The sequence below is a fragment of the Aquila chrysaetos genome, chromosome 2, assembly GCF_900496995.4.
Source record: "Aquila chrysaetos chrysaetos chromosome 2, bAquChr1.4, whole genome shotgun sequence".
Lineage (NCBI taxonomy): Eukaryota > Metazoa > Chordata > Aves > Accipitriformes > Accipitridae > Aquila > Aquila chrysaetos.
Window position 1 is genome coordinate 19,553,510 of NC_044005.1, and position 19,805 is coordinate 19,573,314.

Sequence of the window (19,805 nt, forward strand, 5' to 3'; positions counted from 1 at the left end):
TTCCTTGATCAAGCTACTTGATTAGTCTTCACCAATTTCTGCTCTCTCACATGCTGATCTCATATGTTTTTCCTTTTTCTGACAGCTTGCTTTCCATCCTAATTAATGTGTGTACAGCTTCCCATACTTCAATTCCACGATAATTTTAAGTAGGTCCTGGAACTTCTAAAGAAATTAGCTTCATTCTTCATTACTTCTGTAGTGTGATTCTGTGAACCAGTCCAGAGCATCCTGAATATTTTATAGTATCAGTCAACCTCAAAAGTATTTCTGAATGAATGCCACTAGCATGTATAAATACAGCTTACATGGATTCTGCTTGTACAGCCAGCAAAAAGTTGCCTTCTCTGCACTGGGCTCTAGGAGGGTCGGTAGATGGAAGGTATCTGTCAATGTAATTGTAGCTTGCTTTTCACATAGCTAAATACCACTTCATTGTTAATTCTGCTTATAAAAAGAAATAATTTAAAATGGTAATCTTGGAAAAAGGCAGGAATTACTGATGCTGTTGCAACAGAATTTTTCCATTAGGAAAAATACAGTGTTCTACCAAACTACTATTGGCAAAATATATATGCTAATTGTTTTGACAGATACAACCTTTATAGGGGATTCCTAGCCCCAAGAACTTAAAGGGTGGTTTCTACCCAAAGAGCAGAATGTCAGGTAATATGAAAAGTTACTTTATAAACCCGTCTTAGCTTCAGATGGGACTCTCTGCTCAGTTACCGCATCAGTGGTACAACTGATTGCAGTTCTTAGGCTGATTGAAGACATGCAATATGTCACTGGAAATTGGCGATTAGAAGCATGGGACCTACTAGTGTTGTTACTGTGGAAGTACTTATTTTGGCTAAGAGTTTTCTGGTAACTTTGCAGTACAGTGTTCTATAAAAAGACTTTCCAGTGCTTATGTTTGTTTCACTCTCTTTTTCTTATGTGAATTTGTATTTGCATCAGAACCTTGAGACATGGGCAAGAATCTTATTGCTAGCACTTAACAGCATCACTACTACAGAGACTGATCTTCTGAGGCTGCACAGAGAAATTACACTCATTTGTTCTCTTTGTTACCCATGTTACCAATCATTCCAATTCAGCACCTTTTTTCAGAGACTTTCAAATTTTTATCTGGCTTGTCCATCTGTAATCTCTGACATTTTTCAGGCAGGAAAATGCTCTAGAATTTCTCTTTTGGATTCTAAGGACATCCAAGAGTCTCAATCCCAGCGCTTTAGAAATATATTAAAAAAAATACTGACTTAGGGTTTTTTTCCCCTTCTGAAAGCCAAAAGAGAACTTGTCTCTGTCCAGGATCTTTGTTATATACCGTTCTGATTCTCTTATCAGAAAGGCTGATAAATACATTTCCTCGGACTCCTCTAACTGAAGTGATTTTCAAGATAAGAAGGCATTGTAGATTTTGTTGTCCCTCCTGTAAATCAAGTAATTTTGATATCAAGATGTCCTGTCTTCTGTCTTACAACAGGAAGGTTTTCTTCCTTACCCATTTCCCCTTTCTGAAACTGGATGATTTCTGAAGAGGCTGAATCTTTACTTCTCCACCAATCCTACAGTGTAAGAATCCTCTTGTTTAGTGATGTTTAAATTTGGTAATTAACATCCGTAATTAAGAAATCATTTGGCCATATTGTGGTTTCTTCTCCTTTTCTGTTAAGTGTGTCCAGAAGATGAAGACAAGGCTTGTGATTGCTGTTACTTCTGCTAGCAGAGTGGCTGTGATTTAGACCCTTATTGGCAGATCATCCTTACATCATTTAAAGATACAATCCATCTTAAAACTCAAGACTGTATTTTCCTAACTCATTTCTGTGTTATGTAAACCAAGAGGTTAGCTTGCTTTGTCTTTTAGTTTGCTTGAAATTGGATACTACATCAGTAGAAACAACCCCTGGGATATGTGCATATTGAACTTGTTTTTGTCCTTCCACATTGGCAGGACAAGATTATTGAGGAAACAAACTGTTTGCATCTATTTTTGGAGTAATCTGAGAAGTTACATATTTCAAGATAAAAAATTTCCCATGGGATAGCTGACTCTAAGGATATGTCATGCAGTAACTACAAACAAAATTTAGAAATGTCCTGCAGTGATCAACTTAAGCTCTATCAGAGACATATGACGATTGATATTTTAGTGCTGCCACAACCTCATATAATTTCAGCCTCACAGTCTCTCATAGCTTCAAAATCTTTCAGTCTGTGTTTAGTAGAGGCACTCTAACTCCTTCTTCTATGTATCATGCTTCCTGAAGTCAGTACAGTGAAAGTATGCATATAGGTACATGCACACCAAGTTGAACATGAGCCAGCAATGTGCCCTTGTGGCAGAGGCAGCAAATGGTATCCTGGGCTGCATTAGACAAAGTATCGGCAAGTTGAGGGAGATGATCCTTCCTCTCTACTCAGCAATGGTGAGGCCACGCCTGGAATACTGGGTCCAGTTCTGGTCTCCCCAGTACAACAGAGGCCTGGACATACTGGAGAGAGTCCAGCAAAGGGCCACTAAGAAGATTAAGGGACTGAAGCATATGAGGAAAGGCTAATAGACTTTCAGGGACTAACTTAATAGACTTTCAGACTAACAGGGACTGTTCCACCTGGAGAAGGGAAAGCTCAGGGGGATCTCATCAAAGTGTACAAATAGCTGAAGGGAGGGTGCAAAGAGGGGGAGCCAGGCTCTTTTCAGTGGTGCCCAGTGACAGGACCAGAGGCAGTGGGCACAAACTGAAACACAGGAGGTTCCCTCTGAACATCAGGAAACACTTTTTTACTGTGAGGGTGACTGAGCACTGGCATGGGTTGCCCACAGAGGTGGTGGAGTCTCCCTCCTTGGAGATATTCAAAAGGCTTCTGGACATGGTCATGGGGAAACTGGCTCTAGGTGACTATGTTTGAGCAAAGGGGGTTGGACCAGATGACCTCCAGAGGTCCCTTTCAACCTCCACCATTCTGTGCTTCTGCATGCGAAAGGGTTTTGTGTGTATATGTTTTTAAACCTGTTGACATGTCTTTGGTATGTGTTGTCTGTGTGTGCGTTCTAAATTTCCCTTCAGAGACCTTAGCTTCAATATCTACATTTGGAGTAACTGAAGGAAAACTTGCCTTCCTCTTTATATAAAACTGTGGGAGCTACACATGTAAAAGATTGCTATTGAAATATGATTCTACTTAGGCTTCCAAGATTTTGAACTTCCACTAGCTTTATTCGAAGGCTCCTAGTTCTTGTATTGTAAGAGACAGTAAGGTCCCTCTGCACTTTCTCTTACCTGCTCATCATTTTGAGGGGAACACTATGCCCAGGCCCCTTAGGTCTCCTTTTCACTAAGCTGGATAGTCCTAGCCTTTTTTGTAGATCTTCATATGGAACACATTCTGTATTTCTAATTAATCTTGCTGCTTTTCTCTAAAACTTCTCCAGTTTTAGTGCCTCCTGTTGAGAGTAGGGCATGAGCACTGCACACAATATAGAAGGTGCAGGCAAACCTCAAATGGCCCAAGTGTGGTTTTTTTCCTTTTTATTTTCTAATAATTTTTAACATGGAATTGTTTTTGGTTTTTTGACTGCTGTTAGGCATCAAGTTGTTGTCTTTGTGGAGCTATCTGTTGTAGCTATGAGATTTCTTTTGAATAGTACTAGTAAGCTCAGTATGTATGAAATAAGGACTGTTCTTTTTTGGATTAAGTTACATAATTTATCTCCTACAGATGTCATGTTTCATGTCCACATTTTCTCAAACCTTTCTTTATTTAAAAAAAAAGTTAGTTTCACATTTGTCATCCTCCTTCCTTTGGGTACAATAGAAATTTAAGTGAAATGGTAAATGCTACCACTAGTATGGTAACTCTTTGATTTAACACTCAACACATTAAGTAATTACCAAATAATTTTTATTTTGTTTGTTTTACAGGAGAATATTAAAAAGTGAGCCACCTTATCCACAAGAAATGAGTGCACTGTCTAAGGATATAATTCAGCGTCTTCTGATGAAAGACCCCAAGAAGAGGCTAGGTTGTGGTCCCACTGATGCTGATGAAATCAAACAGCATCCTTTTTTCCAGGTAAAACAAATAAAAAAAACTCCCTAGATGCCACTTACTCTACGTTAGTGCTTTTGAAATCCAAGTCTAAAGAAATTTTGTTGATTTGTTAACAACACACTTAGAGGTGTGTTAATAGCATGAATAATTGCATTGAAGTTAGTAAGAATATCTATGCTTATGTATATGGATTTCATGCATACTACAAGAATGGCATGGTAGATTTTTAATATATTCTGTTTCTAACAGTTACTTGAAGCAGCCAAAAGACACACTACTTAAACCAGAAGGTTTAATGGAAAACACTTAAATTATATATTGTGTGTTGTTGTTTTTTTTTAAAGAAAGTTTGCCACTAACATTATTAGTAAAATTTGAACATTGATAAAATTCACCATTAGTGATAAAGGCCTCTTCTGTATTTTCCTTTGCCTAATTAAATCTTTAGTCTTGTTTAGTAGATTTTAATTCTGTTCAGATTTCAGTGTATTAACATTTGGTTTCCGACAATGACGAAGATTGGATTTGCATACAACATCCATACTGTTCCATCCATTGCGGTTAAAATTGTTTGTGTGCTTTCTTTGAAAAAACTAAGTATGTATTTCTGGTGCTTTGAAGTTAAATATGTTTTTAATTACTGTAAATTTTGGAGTAGCTAAAGTTGGTAGTATAAATTAAGCCTTTAAAATAAATGTTTTTAATGTAACTGTTATAACATTCAGCATGGGCAATATCTTGGCTTCTTAACCGCTGAATTTGTTCTCATCCCTTCTGTATTTCCTTTGTCTTATAAGAAAGTCTGACAAAGTAGAGTTAAACTTCCTTTATTCATTGTTTGTTTTGGAAGATACATTTTTTTCCTTGTACAACGCTTTCTAATCTTGACTTCATTTCTGTTCCACCCCTTTATAGTAATAGGGCCATTTTCTCATAACTACTATAGAGGCATTATGCTCTCAGGGCTCTGGAAGCTGAAATTGGTAATTAAGCATAGAAATCAGCAGTGGAAAGCTGAAGATACTGCACGCATGCACTATGGCTTAGAAAAATATAAATGTTGTTTCCTCTGAAATAGAAGAAAAAATTTAAGGGCTGTCATGCTAATTGTTTGGCTTATCTCCACTGTTAAATTTCTTTGTGTTGATTTCCCCCCCCCAGAAAAACCCTGGATTCTGTCTACTTAAAAATAAGTATGATACTTCCTGCCTTTACCTAAGCAAATTAGTAGGGCATAATTTGAATGCTTTTCATCTGCCTGTAGAAAATAGCAAATGGTGTTAGGACTGTTTGTTTCTGGACAAGTCTTTCTTTGCAATATTTGTTTCTGTTAAATTGTCATTTGATTCAAACTTATTTTCCTGGTTTTGCTTTAGAATATGAATTGGGATGATTTAGCTGCCAAAAAAGTATCAGCTCCATTTAAACCGGTAATCAGAGATGAGTTGGATGTCAGTAATTTTGCGGAAGAGTTTACAGAAATGGATCCAACGTATTCTCCTGCAGCAACCCCTCAGACTTCAGAAAGAATATTTCAGGTATTCTAAGAATTCACTTTAATTAAAAAAAAATAAAAATCATTTATTGAACAATTCCACGTGTATAGCTAGCTTTTTTTTTCCTGCCTTCTAAGTTACTGAGAATTAACTCTGTAATTTCTAATCCCAGTTCCCAGGGCTGTTTGTTCAGCAATTGCAAAATGAGAAGGGTGGAAACAGTCCTACTGCAAACATAAAATTCCATGTCTCTCCATTCCCAGCTGAATGTCCTACCTGATGGACTGAAGTCAGTCTGTCCTTTACTGATTCTTCATACCTTATGAGTCTTGTCATCTTGACTCCATCAGCCTGCACTACCAGCTTTGACAACAGCAAAGTAGTTTGTCCATGTCCACATTATGGTCTAGTTGAGGTATTCCTTTGGGGAGCGGGAGCCAACTGCAGAGTTGAAAGTTGGTCTTCCATGTCCTGTAGGAGTGCTCTCATTACTAACTGTATACAAATCAGTAATAAAGATTTCCTTACCATTTCCTCCATGTTATTAAAGAATGATCCCTTCTTTGACTGCACAGTCTGGATGTCAGATGGGCAGAAACAGCTCATGTGCAGCCAACTTGGTACCAAAGCTGCAGAGGTGAACAGCAGTTCAGATTGCTTTCTCTCCTCCTCCTTCTCGTGCTTTGTTTTTTATTGTCTGTTTTTGAGCAGCTTAATGCTTGGTGTACAGGAATATAGCATCATATGTTGGAAGTTGTTAGATTTGTAGTGACTGTAGTAAGCAATTTATGCGTGTCATAATATGACCTGATTCATCCTGCAGTGGTAGTCACAGCTGTTCTTGTTACAATACCCAATCATTAATATGAAGCTTATTTTGTTTTGCCACTTAAAATGGTTTGATGCTTACATCACAACATCAAAACTATTTCATGCCTTGACTTAAAGGTGTTCTGGGAAGCTAGCTAGTTTGAGGTATGAGCCTTTATCACTATTGCAAAGCAATTGAAGCTAAGTCAGATTCCTAGCATTAATTACAAGAATTTTTGTATTATTATTGTTTTATCTGTAACTGCGGAGAATCATGTAACTAATTCCAAGAAAATACCTGTTCACGTTGAACAGAGTAATATCTACCCGTCAATGAGCCAGTTATGGTTTCTGTATTATGTTATGAAAATTCTGATTTCTTTGAAAAATTATTCTGAAACTTCTAATGTTTTGTATGCAGTATGATACTTTGTGTGCAACAATTTCAAGCCATGGCCTTTTCTGATGTCTTAATTTCATAGGGATATTCTTTCGTTGCACCTTCTATTTTGTTTAAACGCAATGCAGCTACAGTAGATCCTCTTCAGTTTTATATGGGGGATGAGCGGCCTGGAACTACAACTATTGCCAGAAGTGCTATGATGAAGGTAATAATAATATCAAGAGCTGAATTAATTTGGTTAACTTGGAACTGCATATAACTTTCAAAGCAGCAATCACAAGCTAGGCTGCAGATTACAAATAGTCATTATTCATTTATCTGTTGTCTGTAATGGCTCCTCAGATGATCCAAGCATGTAATTTGCATGTGGTACTATTAAGAAATGGTTGAAGTTTAATCTGAAAAATGAGATGATTGTCTAGTTTTCCAGAAGACTGAAGTATAGTAGTAATAGTAATTTGACTCCTGATAGTTTTTATTCAGCCAACCATTGCAGATATTTTTGAAGCTACTTTAATTATATCAGAATTCCTTCTATGATGTATTTGCCCAAAATTATGTATAGTTGTGTGAAGCCTTATTAGACCATATGCTATTGTGATGTCTTCAAACAAGCACATAGTTTTGTGGATAAACGTAGGTATAGCCATCTTTGATCCTGTTTGTCTTAATATTTTGTATCTTAAGCTATTGTAGTAGTAATAATTTTCTTAGTGATTATGTTTGTTTAATGTAACATAAGATTTACTCTTTGATTATTAGAATAAAGTTTATGCATTTTATTAAATAGAAGTTAAGATTATATTTTATCAAAAAGAGAGCTCTTTTACAATTTTAAATGTAGATGAAAAATTCTCACGAAACTTTACTCTTTGTCTTTGACTGTGTATACTAAAAGTATTCTGCAGAACTAAATACAGACAGTTTCCTAACAGGACTCTCCATTTTATCATCATTATGAACTGGATCTGAAAGAGAAACCATTGGGAGAAGGAAGTTTTTCCATTTGTCGAAAGTGCTTACACAAGAAAACTAGCCAAGAGTATGCAGTAAAAATAATTAGCAAAAGGTATAAATATTCTATAAGACAATAACAATGTTTTCTTTGCTTACTGTCACCCATGGATTAGAATAATGGTTGCTACATTTTTGGAAGTGGAAAAATAAATAATTTCCTATTTGACGAATCTACAGAAACTTACAGTAACCTTCTGACCTTTAAAAGATTCCGAGTCTTTTAAAACAAAATATTATTCTTGCTGGGGAGGACACAAGAAGAAACCTAAGGAGTACTTTTCTGGTTCCTAGTTGTATTCTACCCTTATTTCCCCTAATTTTACTCCTAACCAGAGTAAGGTATAAGGCTTTCCTATCTTTAGACTTAAGTGAACTGAATGGTGGCTTATGCTAGCTCCCTTCCCTAAGCAGCCCAATTCATTGCCTATGACATTGCTCTTAAGAAGGGTCTGTAGTGTGGGTTGCCTCAGATCTAATTAATTGTGTGTGTGTGTAAAATGGAATTAGACTATAGAGTTGTAAGTTGCATCTTGTTTCCTGGGTGTTCTGAAGAGAACACCACGATGGAGGCAGCTGACTTGCTTTGTACATGGGGACCATCTGGTCCTCTTCCAGAATAGATACCTCTGGCAGTTTCTGTCCAGAGAGAAATAAAGATAAGGGATTCTTCGAGAGGTGGTTGGATTTTTAGCTTCACTTTGCAGTGTTCATTAGTAAATATGTCCCTAGTGTGTTGTAGAATGCTGGCAATAAAGTGTAAATGTTCTGCTATCGCAATGATAGTTCACAGTGATCTCTTCTCCAAGACATTTGGCTGTACCTCTGTTTTTCCAGACTGTAGAAGTAACTGTCCACCAGACTTAAGTGTTTTATCACATGCTTTTTGGATAGGATAAGTTCAAGAATAAAGACACCTAAATGTAGGTGTCTGAGTCAGTTTTCCAAGTCTGCTATGATTAATGGAGGCCTCCTCAAAACTACTGGTGGAGCCTACAGAGAGATTTGAATGACCAGGCACTAGCAGTGGGATTCAGTAACTTAAACATAGGCATCTACGTAGTGCCATTTTAACATCTGTTGGTGTCCTCTCTGTCCTCCAGTCCCCATCAGTCTTGTGACTACTACTTTTATGTAGATGTCTTCATGGCTGATGTCTTCCAGGCTCTCCTGTGCTTAGGCCACTGAATCCTATTCTAGGTATGTATTTTACAGGGAACTAGTTCACGCTGTAAGAGAATTTCACGCATTATAATGAGACCACAGACAAGTACTATGCAGTAGACACCTGCATTTGGTATTTTGATCTGGAAATCTCTGCCTTGTGTCTACATTCAGAATTTTTTTCTGTTGTGCACACAGAGCTGCAAATCAGTACTCCCATTTCATCTTAAGCTAATGGATTTTTTGTTTCTGGATAACAGTGAGCAAACTAGTATTGACTTTTCCCATAGAACTAAACTTCTAGGAACTATGTCCCTAAATGGTATTACTCACAGGTTTTTTTGCTCTTTCTCCTTCATCTTGGTGGACCAGGCTAAATGAAGATAAGAAGTGGTCCGTATACAGAGATTTTTTTAGGATTGCAGGCTGTGAGCAGACTCAAAGCATGTTTGTGTAGTATTTAGAGATAGCAGTAAACCCACACTCTGGCTGGACACAAACCAGCCTTGAGTAAGAAACTGTTAAACTACAAGTAATATTGCTCTGAGGACCACACTAGTAACTCTTGCTAAAAGGAAAAGTATAATATGTTTGTAGTAACTTCTTTGCCTCAAAGTCAGACAGTCTTTCACTCCTGCCCATCAAAGGTGCCAAAAAAGTGAATCCTACACCTAGGCAAACCTTTTCATGATACTTCAAGTGAAAGCTCAGATCAAGAGTTCCTCTGTGGTGTTGCTTTGTTAGTAGTACTGGAACTGCCTCCATCCAACACTGAGGTTTATCTGTGTCTGAAGGCCAATGAAACAGCAGAGTCCTGTAAACTTGCTTGAGTTACTGTTTTAGAGCTTCCCATTTGTTTTTCATGATATTATCTGTTTAAAATTTGAGATGGTAACTATTTATAGAGGGGGAATACTCAGAGAAGTCCACGCAAAAATTTCAAAGGTTTATGTTCATGATACTGAACCTTTTTCATCTGTTTCCTAGGTCCACCTTCTCCTGATAGTAGTTTAGGGGGGAAAGACTATCTGAGTCAGATTTTTTAATTTCTTAAGGACCTGAAATCACTTTCAGTTTAAACAACATCAGCAGAGATGCAGGTGGAACAGCTTAGTTTACCTGTTGATTATATGAAGCCTGCAGAAAAGCAGAATTCTCTTGCACAAAATTCTCATCATGGTTCTGGTCCTAATTGGGGTGGGGGGAAGCAACCAAAGATTAAGAACACATGGTGAGAGAGATTCTATCTGTGTTATCCATAAGGCCATTCTGTAAGTCAGCACAGGATTAGCCTTTCTTGGAGAGAGTTTTGGCAAAAATTTTCAGGTGTTATTTACCCCAAATAAATCAACGTATGTATTTAGTGGAAAACAAAATGTTCTGCTCTGTCCCCATTCACATAGTTTTTATAATGTTCACCGTGTTCACTTTTTTTGGCTATAGATTTCAGTACTTGAAAGAGAATTTGTGCGATGATTTTTGCTCTAGAGCTAGTCTTTTCTTATCTCTTCCATTTCAGACTTTTACAGTGGCCTGTTAAGGGGTTCATTTGTATAACACAGTTCATATATAGATGATGTTACTCTTTTTTCTAGTAGGAACTCATAGTTTCCATACAGCTTTGGAAGTACTTATCTCCTCTAAGAATGGAAAAGGATTGGGCCAATAATTTGAGTCTTCAAGATAAAGCTGAACTAAAAATTACTTGTAGGAACAGAGGTGAAGTCAAATTGCCCTGGACTAAGGGAAAGGTTTGTTTTAGGTAGAAACTATTCTATAATACCATTTCAGCTTTTGCTGTAGCAAGTTGCAGTTGCATCAAAAACATTGTTTGATTTGGGTGTGGTTTTTTTAGTGTCCAAACTTGCAGGGTTATGTGGAGAGTTTTGCTCAGCTTTGAATATGCTTTTAATTGTGTTCAAGCGGTTGTAATATTAAAAAATCTGGATTTCAAGCAATTAAAAAAAATAGGTGTAACACTTTGAATGTGCAATTTGCTCAGTAAAATTGGTACAAAATGACTGCTCGATTTTTCCAGAATGGAAGCCAACACCCAGAGAGAAATAACAGCTCTGAAACTCTGCGAAGGACACCCAAATGTAGTGAAGTTACATGAAGTTTATCATGACCAGGTATTTTGAAGAAACTATAATCAGCATTTGCCAAACACATTGCCATGTGTTTTCCCAAGAACTTGTAGGAGTTAAGTGTACTGTTAGTGTGGAGGCAACTTTTTTCCTAGGGCTTTTGTCTAGTCAGTATAGAAGATGAAGCAGAAGTTCTGCATTCCGGGGAACTTGCAGTTACTCTTGCAAATCAAAAAAAGTATTTGGAAGAATTAGAGTCCTGGATTCTGGTTCTGGTTCTGTCCTTGGTCTGCTTTGTTAATCATCATACAATATATTCATGGCCCAGTTTCCATATCTATGATACTGATTTACCTAATCACCTTCCCTTGGGGTTGTTGTGAATCTTAAAATAATATTTGTGAAATAATTTGGAAATCTTGCATATGAAGATTACATATCTAGCATTTTTCTTACGTATTAGTAACTTAATGAAGATAACCAAGTAGCTTGCTAAATTACCAAATGTGAAAGTAGAGCCTGTATTTGAAAATATATTGAGGCCAGTTTAGGGTTTATTTAGAGACCCTAGTTGTCTTTTTCCTTAGTGTAATGCAAGCTCCACAGCATGTAATAAGCCATAATTTGATCTAACTTGGAGGTTGGCCCTGGTTTGAGCTAGGGGTTTGGACCAGATGTCCTGCAGAGGTCCCTTCCAACCTAAACTACTCTGTGATTCTAGTCTTACGAATTTGTAATGGAACATGGGCTCTCTTGCCTCCCCATGTATCCCAGTCTATCCCTATCATGCTCTTTATAGAAGGACCAGCAGAGTGCTCATGTGGAGCACTTCTGAATGAGCTGAGAGGATGAAAAATCTGTACTGTAATCTTTAGTGATAAGGAAGCCTTTTTTTGCATTGATGTACACTATGAGTACATGTGTGTAGAACAGGATGCTTTTTCACTTTCCTTTGAGTAAAATGGCTATACTCAGGAATATTTAAAAAAAAAATGTTCTTCAGATTGCTCTGCAACTGAATAGGCTACTCTCAACCAGCCAAACAATTGTATTTTTAGTTGCACCTGGTAGCTCCCAGGTGTTATCTTCCAGATTACTCATGCACAATATTCTGAAGAGCAGAACTGATAAAAATTTTCTAGTTTTGACATTTCTGTGGTTTGTCTTAAAGAAAAAAAAGAAGTTCAAATTTTTAACTTGCTCTGATACCAGTCTGATCAAATTCTACATTAGTAATCCAACCATAGGGTATTAGGTTGCAGTCTCTTTTGTTGAGCCACAAGAAGTTTTCTAGCAGAGAAAAGTCTCTTTATCCTTTCCAACTTTCCTGTCAGCTCTTCCCAAGACACAAAGAAAATTTGCGGGGGAGGGTATCTTACAAGCACTACTAGCAATGTGATTAGTAGACACCTTGTTCTAAGGAGTCTTACCGCTTTCTGACTGCATAGCTCTGCTTCTCTTCCTTGGTATCTAAATACTGTGCACCTTCTGTTCCTGACTATTTCTTTGAATTTCATTTTTTGACCTCTTCCCAGAACTTTTCTTCTTTGCTTGCAAATATTAACTTTTGTTACTATCATTCAGGGGAAGGAAGTTCTAGAAGCCATCACATGCCTACATCCATTGCCTTTTAAGAATGCTAACCTCACTTTCCTGTCCTGAGAAGTCTGCTGTTTGTTTAATGGCAAGATATTTGAATTGCAGTTGATTGTGGGCTAGTGTTGCCTTATAATCAAGGAATTCACTGCTTATTGATTGTCTTGAAAAGAACAACCATCTAAACAACCATTACTTTTTTAATTAAAAAAATACTCTTTAATGTTTGGGAAGATGTCTATTGTGATTCTAATGATAGAGTAGCTTTGGCTACTGCTCTGTAGGGGATAAAATTGGAAGAAATTCTAGATAATCTTTGATTTCACAGTAAAGTTTCAGGGTGCTTTGAAAGGATTTGGTAACATTAAATGGCTAAGTCCTTATGCATATTAATAGAAATGTATCCCTACATCAGAACAGGCTTAAGCAGCAAAAGTCTAGCTTTTTCCAGCTTTATTTACTAGCCTAAAGAAAGGCATTTCATTTCCCTACAAATTCACCCATTTACATGGTGGCACTGTGTTTTTGTAAATAAATATGGGTGGACATGGGGAAGACCTCAATATTCTTCTATCTCAGTGAGACTGATGGGGAAAAGGTCATCTGAGATGCAATTTTCATGCTTCTTATTGGCCTTCTGAATTGCGATGAGCAGCACATTTTATTTCTTCAAACTTTGAGAACCTATCGGAATAGTACCTAGCTCCTGAATGAATGTTGGTTTGTAACGTTGAATTTCTAACATGGCATATTTTTCTTTATTGTTTCAGCTTCACACGTTTCTAGTAATGGAATTGCTGAAGGGAGGAGAACTGCTTGAACGTATTCAGAAAAAGAAACATTTCAGTGAGACTGAAGCCAGTCATATTATGCGCAGACTTGTTTCAGCGGTGAGCCATATGCACGATGTAGGCGTAGTCCATAGAGATCTGAAACCTGAGGTATTATGACTTGCTTATATACGTTTAGACATTAAGCTATTAAATATCTGGAACATGATGTATTTCTGTTCCTCCAGCTTTTATTACAGATTTTTCTACTTCTATATTTTTAATAAAATGTTATCACTTCTACTTAGCAAATTCTGTAGATATTTTTCTGTTCATAGGTAAAAGTAACTGTTAGGAAAGTTTTTTAATTTTTTAAGCAATTTACACTCGTTCAAAAACACTCTTTGCTTATTTGGGGAAAGTTTTTACTAGTGGTAAGTATATATTTATTGTATGGAAACAGTTCACAAGCAGAGCTAGGTTGCTTGGGTACTTTGCCTGTACATTTCCACCTTTTGTTTGATCTTAATTCCCTTGTAGGGCTTCTTTGGGAGGTAGCTGTGACACCCTTGTACTGTCTTCTGTCCCAGTTAAACAGAAAATGAACCACAAGCTAACACAGCCAACTAATAAAGATGTGTGATTTGAGTTCAGTGAGTCTAGTAGTTTCCCAAGAGAAACAACTATGTAATATATATTTTTCAGTAATTACTTGTTCTGGTATTTTTACTGTCCAGCAACATCTTGCCTTCCAGACAATTCAGTTTACTATGGTAAGGTTGACCACTGGCTTTGTTCTACTTCCTGGAGCCAATGTTTGCTGCTTTTTCTTTGCCAACAATGTGCTTGGATATGTGTTAGTTTTCTTTAGCCCAAGAATTGTGTAGACTGATGTTAGTTCATCCAATAGGGATGTTATATTGTATTGGTGACTACAGTCATCATACTTCAGGAAATAGCTACTCCTTTTGTATCTGGAGTTCAAAACGATCCACCATTCCTACCAATGTTTCATCCTTTTGTAACATACCTTCTGGTATATTACAAACTTCTTTTATAGTAATTCCAGTTCAACATGTAAAGAAGTCTGCTAGGTGTTGGTATTAAACTGTTTTTGAAAATCAGTCCAAAATACAGGCGTTCGAAAATATCTCTGTACTGGAGTCTCTGTACTAAATAAACAATTAAATAAAGAGGGGCTATGGTGAAATTCTAATGTGTCAGTTGAAAATGTGACTCTTGGAAAAAGTTTATCTGCTGTCATCAAGGAAAGAAAACAGCTTTTGAAACAAGCCATTATTAAAAGGGCAAAACCCAGAAATCCTTTCTCTTCCCATTCTCGTCATTTAGTCTTATTACCATCTTGAATATAAAGGCCAGATTCTGTAAAGCAGAGCTTCAGCTGCATGGTAAATCAGGCAGTCATCAATTCTATATCATGTTCAAGAACAGAAGTCTGGGAAGTCAAAGTAATGAAGGGTTAGGAAACAGCTTGCAAAACGCATTGACTCCACAAAGCTGGACTTAACCAGCCTGTCTCCTTCCTGCTTGTTGTTTTGAAAGTTACTATTTTAGGTTCAGAAATGAACTTAGTACGGGATATGCAGGCTTCCCAATATAGATGTGGTTAGTGCACCTTTCTGTAAAAAGATACACAGGAAATTCTGTTGCTTCTCTAACAGTTCCAGTCAGATTTGTTTGATGTTCAACTCTGACATCTAATGTGATACTGATAAGTCTATTTTAAAAAATATGGCTGGTTACATGTCATGAAGGATGAGGCTTTTTTTAATTGCATGGACTGGAAGACTCTTCTGTTTAAGCAATAGTAATTAGATCACATATATTGCTCTGCAAAATAGAGGAAAAGTACTGGATAGAAAATAGGAAATTCACAGAAATAAAGAGTTCGTGTAGCATATGTGACCATTTGGAGCCTCTCAGTAGAGGATTTGAGGACTATTTCTGTGAAGTAATCATTAATCTGTAAACTAGGTTCCAAAGATATTAGAAAAAAACGTACTAAGGCAGAGATAATGTTTATATATCCTTAAAATATATGTGGAATATTGCTGTAAGTGTGGGTTTTTGTGAAACATGCTTTATTTACCTAATCAACAAAGTAGTCTGAACCCAACTTGGGACATTCGGACTGTACCTTTCTGTACATAACCAATTTCATTTTTGTCTTAAGAAAGGAGGTCTTTTTAAACCAATGTTACTGCAGTTCTTTCTTTACTTGTTGGCTGTATACCACCACCATAGAAAAAAGATGATTGTACTGATCACCTATCCTCATTAATATTTTTGCTGAAATGAGGCTTCACTCAGATCCATTTTGCACAACATTTTAATAGGGAAAACTGACTTTTGTGATTGTGCATTAAGCTATTAACAGCAGTATGGAATGCAAAAATACTGTTTTGTAGCAGCTATTCTCTTTTATACATAATGAATGCTCTCAGGTTCTCCTTATTGATCTGCTTGCAGTCTAGCAATCATTCCCCCCTCCCCCCCTTCTTAATGAGTTTGAAATTAATTACTTTGAGTCATTCACCTTTTGTAATACAAAAATTACATAGGGCCATAGGATTTCTAATACTGAGAATTTTTCTGGCATTGCATAGGTTAAACAGCAAAGGCAACAGCAAAATGTTGCTCTCCTCTCTTCTCTCGAAAGTTCAAGGGGGGAATAGAAATAATTTATAATTCATCTTGGCCTCAGCCAGTTCTTCTAAGACTTGGCTTCACCCTTGTATCTTTCTTAACAAATATAAATACTCAGGGAAAAGAAGAACAGATTGTCTTAAATCTTCTTCCAAACTGATAACAACTTCTCTGTCTTCAAGTCCAAGATGCCACATTCCAGTCTGTAAAGCTGGAATTCTCAGGGACTACTGTACCAAAGTTTCTTTACCTTGGTGTAACAAGTAGGACATTGGTTCGAGGTTGGACTGCTCTGTGACCTTCAGTGCTTGAATGCTGTTGGTCCTAGGTCTCTTCCAGAATGCATATCTATATTGACTTTGAGATCCATGCCAGACAGCAGTCGGTACAACTACTGAGCTATTGGTGTGCTTTCTAGTCCACCATCCTTCACTTTCAAATTATTTTTTTGCATTATTGTGCTCCTGGCAATATGGATTCAGTGTGCTACCACTCAAGGACCAAAGACTAGTCAGTCACAAGACAAGACATGCAAGAAGAGTTCAACGTACAAAAAAGCTGTAATTCGCAACATGCCAGAAGGAAGCGGAAGCTTAAGAAAACTTATTTTTGTTTGAGGAAGAAGGCAGTTCTCCATTTATATTGATGTCTTTGCTTTTTCTCTTGTCAGTGTTCCCAGAATTATTTTCCCCACTGTTCTCTGCTAAATACCCGTTTTCGTTAATAATCTCAGACGGAACTATCCTAGCTTGCAGGGGGACGGATAAACACATCACATTTTCTTACATCCCAGATTACAGTTATTTCTGTTTTTCCATTTTTTTCCCAGTGTCTCCCAGTTCTCCTTTTCTCTAGGGAAGTTTTCCGTAGTAATAAATGTAGGAAAAAAAATAACTATTAAGTATTCTAACCAATTTTCTACCCAGTGCTGGTATTGATTTTGTCTTTGCTTTTCAGAATTTATTGTTTACGGATGAAACTGATAATTCAGAAATAAAAATAATTGATTTTGGCTTTGCTCGTTTAAAACCACCTGATAATCAGCCTCTTAAGACTCCATGTTTTACTCTTCATTATGCTGCCCCAGAGCTCTTGAATCACAATGGTTATGACGAATCATGTGATCTGTGGAGTTTGGGGGTCATTTTGGTGAGTGATTGAGGTTTTTAATTGTAGTTTTATTGTATGTATTTACTTTTTGTTAAAATGCAAAGGACTTGACACAATGTCAGACTTGAATTGGGTAGATGCTGAATCCAAGTAAGGTGAAAATACTGCTGCACAAATAATAGGTTCCAAAGACAGATGTTTTCCAGGGACAGAGATTTTTTTTTCCTAAGCAGTAAATTAAATTCAACATTTCTGGGAATGGAAAAAATACTTGATACAGCCTGGTTCTTAAAAAGAGATATTCTTGTTAAGAGATTTTACAGCCATTCATATAATCTTCCTACAGTTTCAATTCAGAGAAGGAATCAGCTTGCATTCTGATTTACCGAAAATTAATTTCACTAGATATAAACTGGGTAGAAATGCCATTATGTTTTGTTTATAATTTTCCGAAACATATGAATGTTTTTTTTTCTAATAATGACTCCAGAGAAAGTCTTGCATATTTTAAATTTTCTATAGCCTTGAAGTTTTGCTAGTCAAAGTTTTATTGTATAGTGCTGGTGATGCAAACAACAGCACTCCGTACTAGTAATAGGGTTGTCAATAAATGTATTGTGTTTGTTAATACTACTTTTATTCTCATGACAGTATACAATGCTATCAGGACAGGTACCATTTCAGTCTCAAGACAAAAGTTTAACATGCACCAGTGCATTGGAAATTATGAAGAAAATAAAAAAGGGGGAATTTTCCTTTGAAGGAGAAGCTTGGAAAAATGTTTCTGAAGAGGCTAAAGAGTTAATTCAAGGTATGTATTCACGAATATTTCATGTACCTTATGTTTTTATGTCAAAAGATAAAATTTAGAGAACTGTACAATACCTGGATGCTGTGATCAGCATCAGAGTGCCTCACCTGACAGTAGTATCCACAGCTTGAGCTATGTACTGACCCCTAATACAAGTTAGGGGTAAAGGTGGACACATCAGAATGGCCTTACAAATTGCTTGTATGCCTAGCAGGGAGCTTCTAATGTAGTGAGTTGCTGATAGAAGGTTAGCAGGGTTAGAAGTAACTGAAGAGCTTCAGAAAAAGTGAAGTCACTCTTTTAAAACATATTTAAAAGCAGAGTTTTTCTTTTATGTTATCTTTGCTTTTGTAAAAACACCAGGTTATTAGATAAATGTTTTCAAAGCTGAGCTTTTGCAGAAAATGAATGTATTACTATAATTTTTAACTTGGGCTGTTTTTGAATACATGTACCAAGACTGCTATATTTCTGAGCTGCTTCATTCACGTTTGCTATGCTTTGATTCCCCTTAAGATTTTGAGCATCTAATTATGTTTTCAGCATGAGATAGACACCAGTCTTAATTCTGCTAAGATAGAGTTCTGAATTTCTATAGAAGCAGGCTTGTAAGGAATTTTTCTGCCAAAACTGTAGGCATCTCCAGATTCAGACTTCAGTGGATCATGCAGAGAATCTGAGGCTTACTCTCTTGAACTTCATCCTAGACAGGTTTTAAGTGAAGAAATCATTTGGTAGTTCTGAGTTCATGTGAAAAGAGATGTGAGTTATCAAACAGTTGAATAGCAATTTCTTGCATTTAATGATTCTTCTGGAGAGGATGATAGTATAACATTGTGTGAGCCTTATCTAGGATAAGTATTGGCATATCTAGGATAAATATTGGCATTACTTACTTATCAAAGCAATGCATGAGATTTTCTTAAAAAATAATTGCATTTTCTATTAAAAGAAGATAAATAGCTCACAATTTAAGAGAATGTAATATATTTCTATTAGGACTTCTAACAGTGGATCCAAACAAAAGAATTAAAATGTCCAGCCTGAGATACAACGAATGGCTTCAGGATGGCAGCCAGCTGTCATCCAACCCTCTAATGACTCCTGATAACTTAGGCTCTTCAGGAGCTGCGGTGCATACATATGTCAAAGCCACTTTTCATGTAAGTTCTAGGAAATCTAATGTTGTGCTAAATTTTGTAATGTGTTAATCTAGAATTTTGTATGTTTTCTCTTAAGGACAAATACATATTTTTAATTATAATTCAGTGATTGTTTATAGCTGCAATTTTTTCTCAATACCTAGCATCTGTGAGTGAGTACAGGAAAACATGAATGATGAGGCAAGAATAAATGTCTTGAAGACATTTATACTAATGGGGTTTTGGGGACTGAGAGACAGCTGGTCATGAAAAATAGCTGTTATAAATACTCTGTTTCTTAGAGAAATCTATTAAAAGGTCTTCAAACTTCTATAAAAAAGAGAAGAAACTTTCTATTTAACTTAAGTAACTGTTTGAGTTTTTGTCTTTATGGTTACAAAATTGAGCTAAAATTCCTGGAACATACCTAGTTCATATTTTCAATATCACGGATACTTTTTTTTAACGGACTTGCTTGTCTGCCATTGCATATTTACTAAAAACATTTGAACTGCAACTGTATTATACAAACATAGTGTTGGTTCTCATGATTCTTTCTACAGAGAATAAACTGAAATTGAGCATATTTGTGCTGAAATACTTGTAGACTCTTATTACCAAGAAGAGAAAAAGAAAGAAATTTTTACTTGGAGAGGTCCTGATAATGCAACAT

At 36.5% G+C, this 19,805-nt stretch overlaps 1 protein-coding gene across 9 annotated transcripts in view; it reads left to right on the forward strand.

The window, feature by feature from the left end:
• The window catches only part of RPS6KA5 (ribosomal protein S6 kinase A5), an 83,998-nt gene that overhangs the window by 61,340 nt on the left and 2,853 nt on the right, over nt 1–19,805 (forward strand). For 6 of the 9 annotated variants that reach the window (XM_030006552.2, XM_030006524.2, XM_030006543.2 and 3 more), the window contains 10 exons: nt 3,933–4,083; nt 5,439–5,600; nt 6,109–6,195; nt 6,851–6,976; nt 7,707–7,840; nt 10,988–11,081; nt 13,403–13,573; nt 17,027–17,218; nt 17,831–17,990; nt 18,990–19,153. In XM_030006552.2, the coding sequence (XP_029862412.1) occupies nt 3,933–4,083; nt 5,439–5,600; nt 6,109–6,195; nt 6,851–6,976; nt 7,707–7,840; nt 10,988–11,081; nt 13,403–13,573; nt 17,027–17,218; nt 17,831–17,990; nt 18,990–19,153 (1,441 nt within the window). The remainder of the gene's footprint in view (nt 1–3,932; nt 4,084–5,438; nt 5,601–6,108; nt 6,196–6,850; nt 6,977–7,706; nt 7,841–10,987; nt 11,082–13,402; nt 13,574–17,026; nt 17,219–17,830; nt 17,991–18,989; nt 19,154–19,805) is intronic. The other 3 variants (XM_030006558.2, XM_030006533.2, XM_041120218.1) reach the window with 2 other exon arrangements.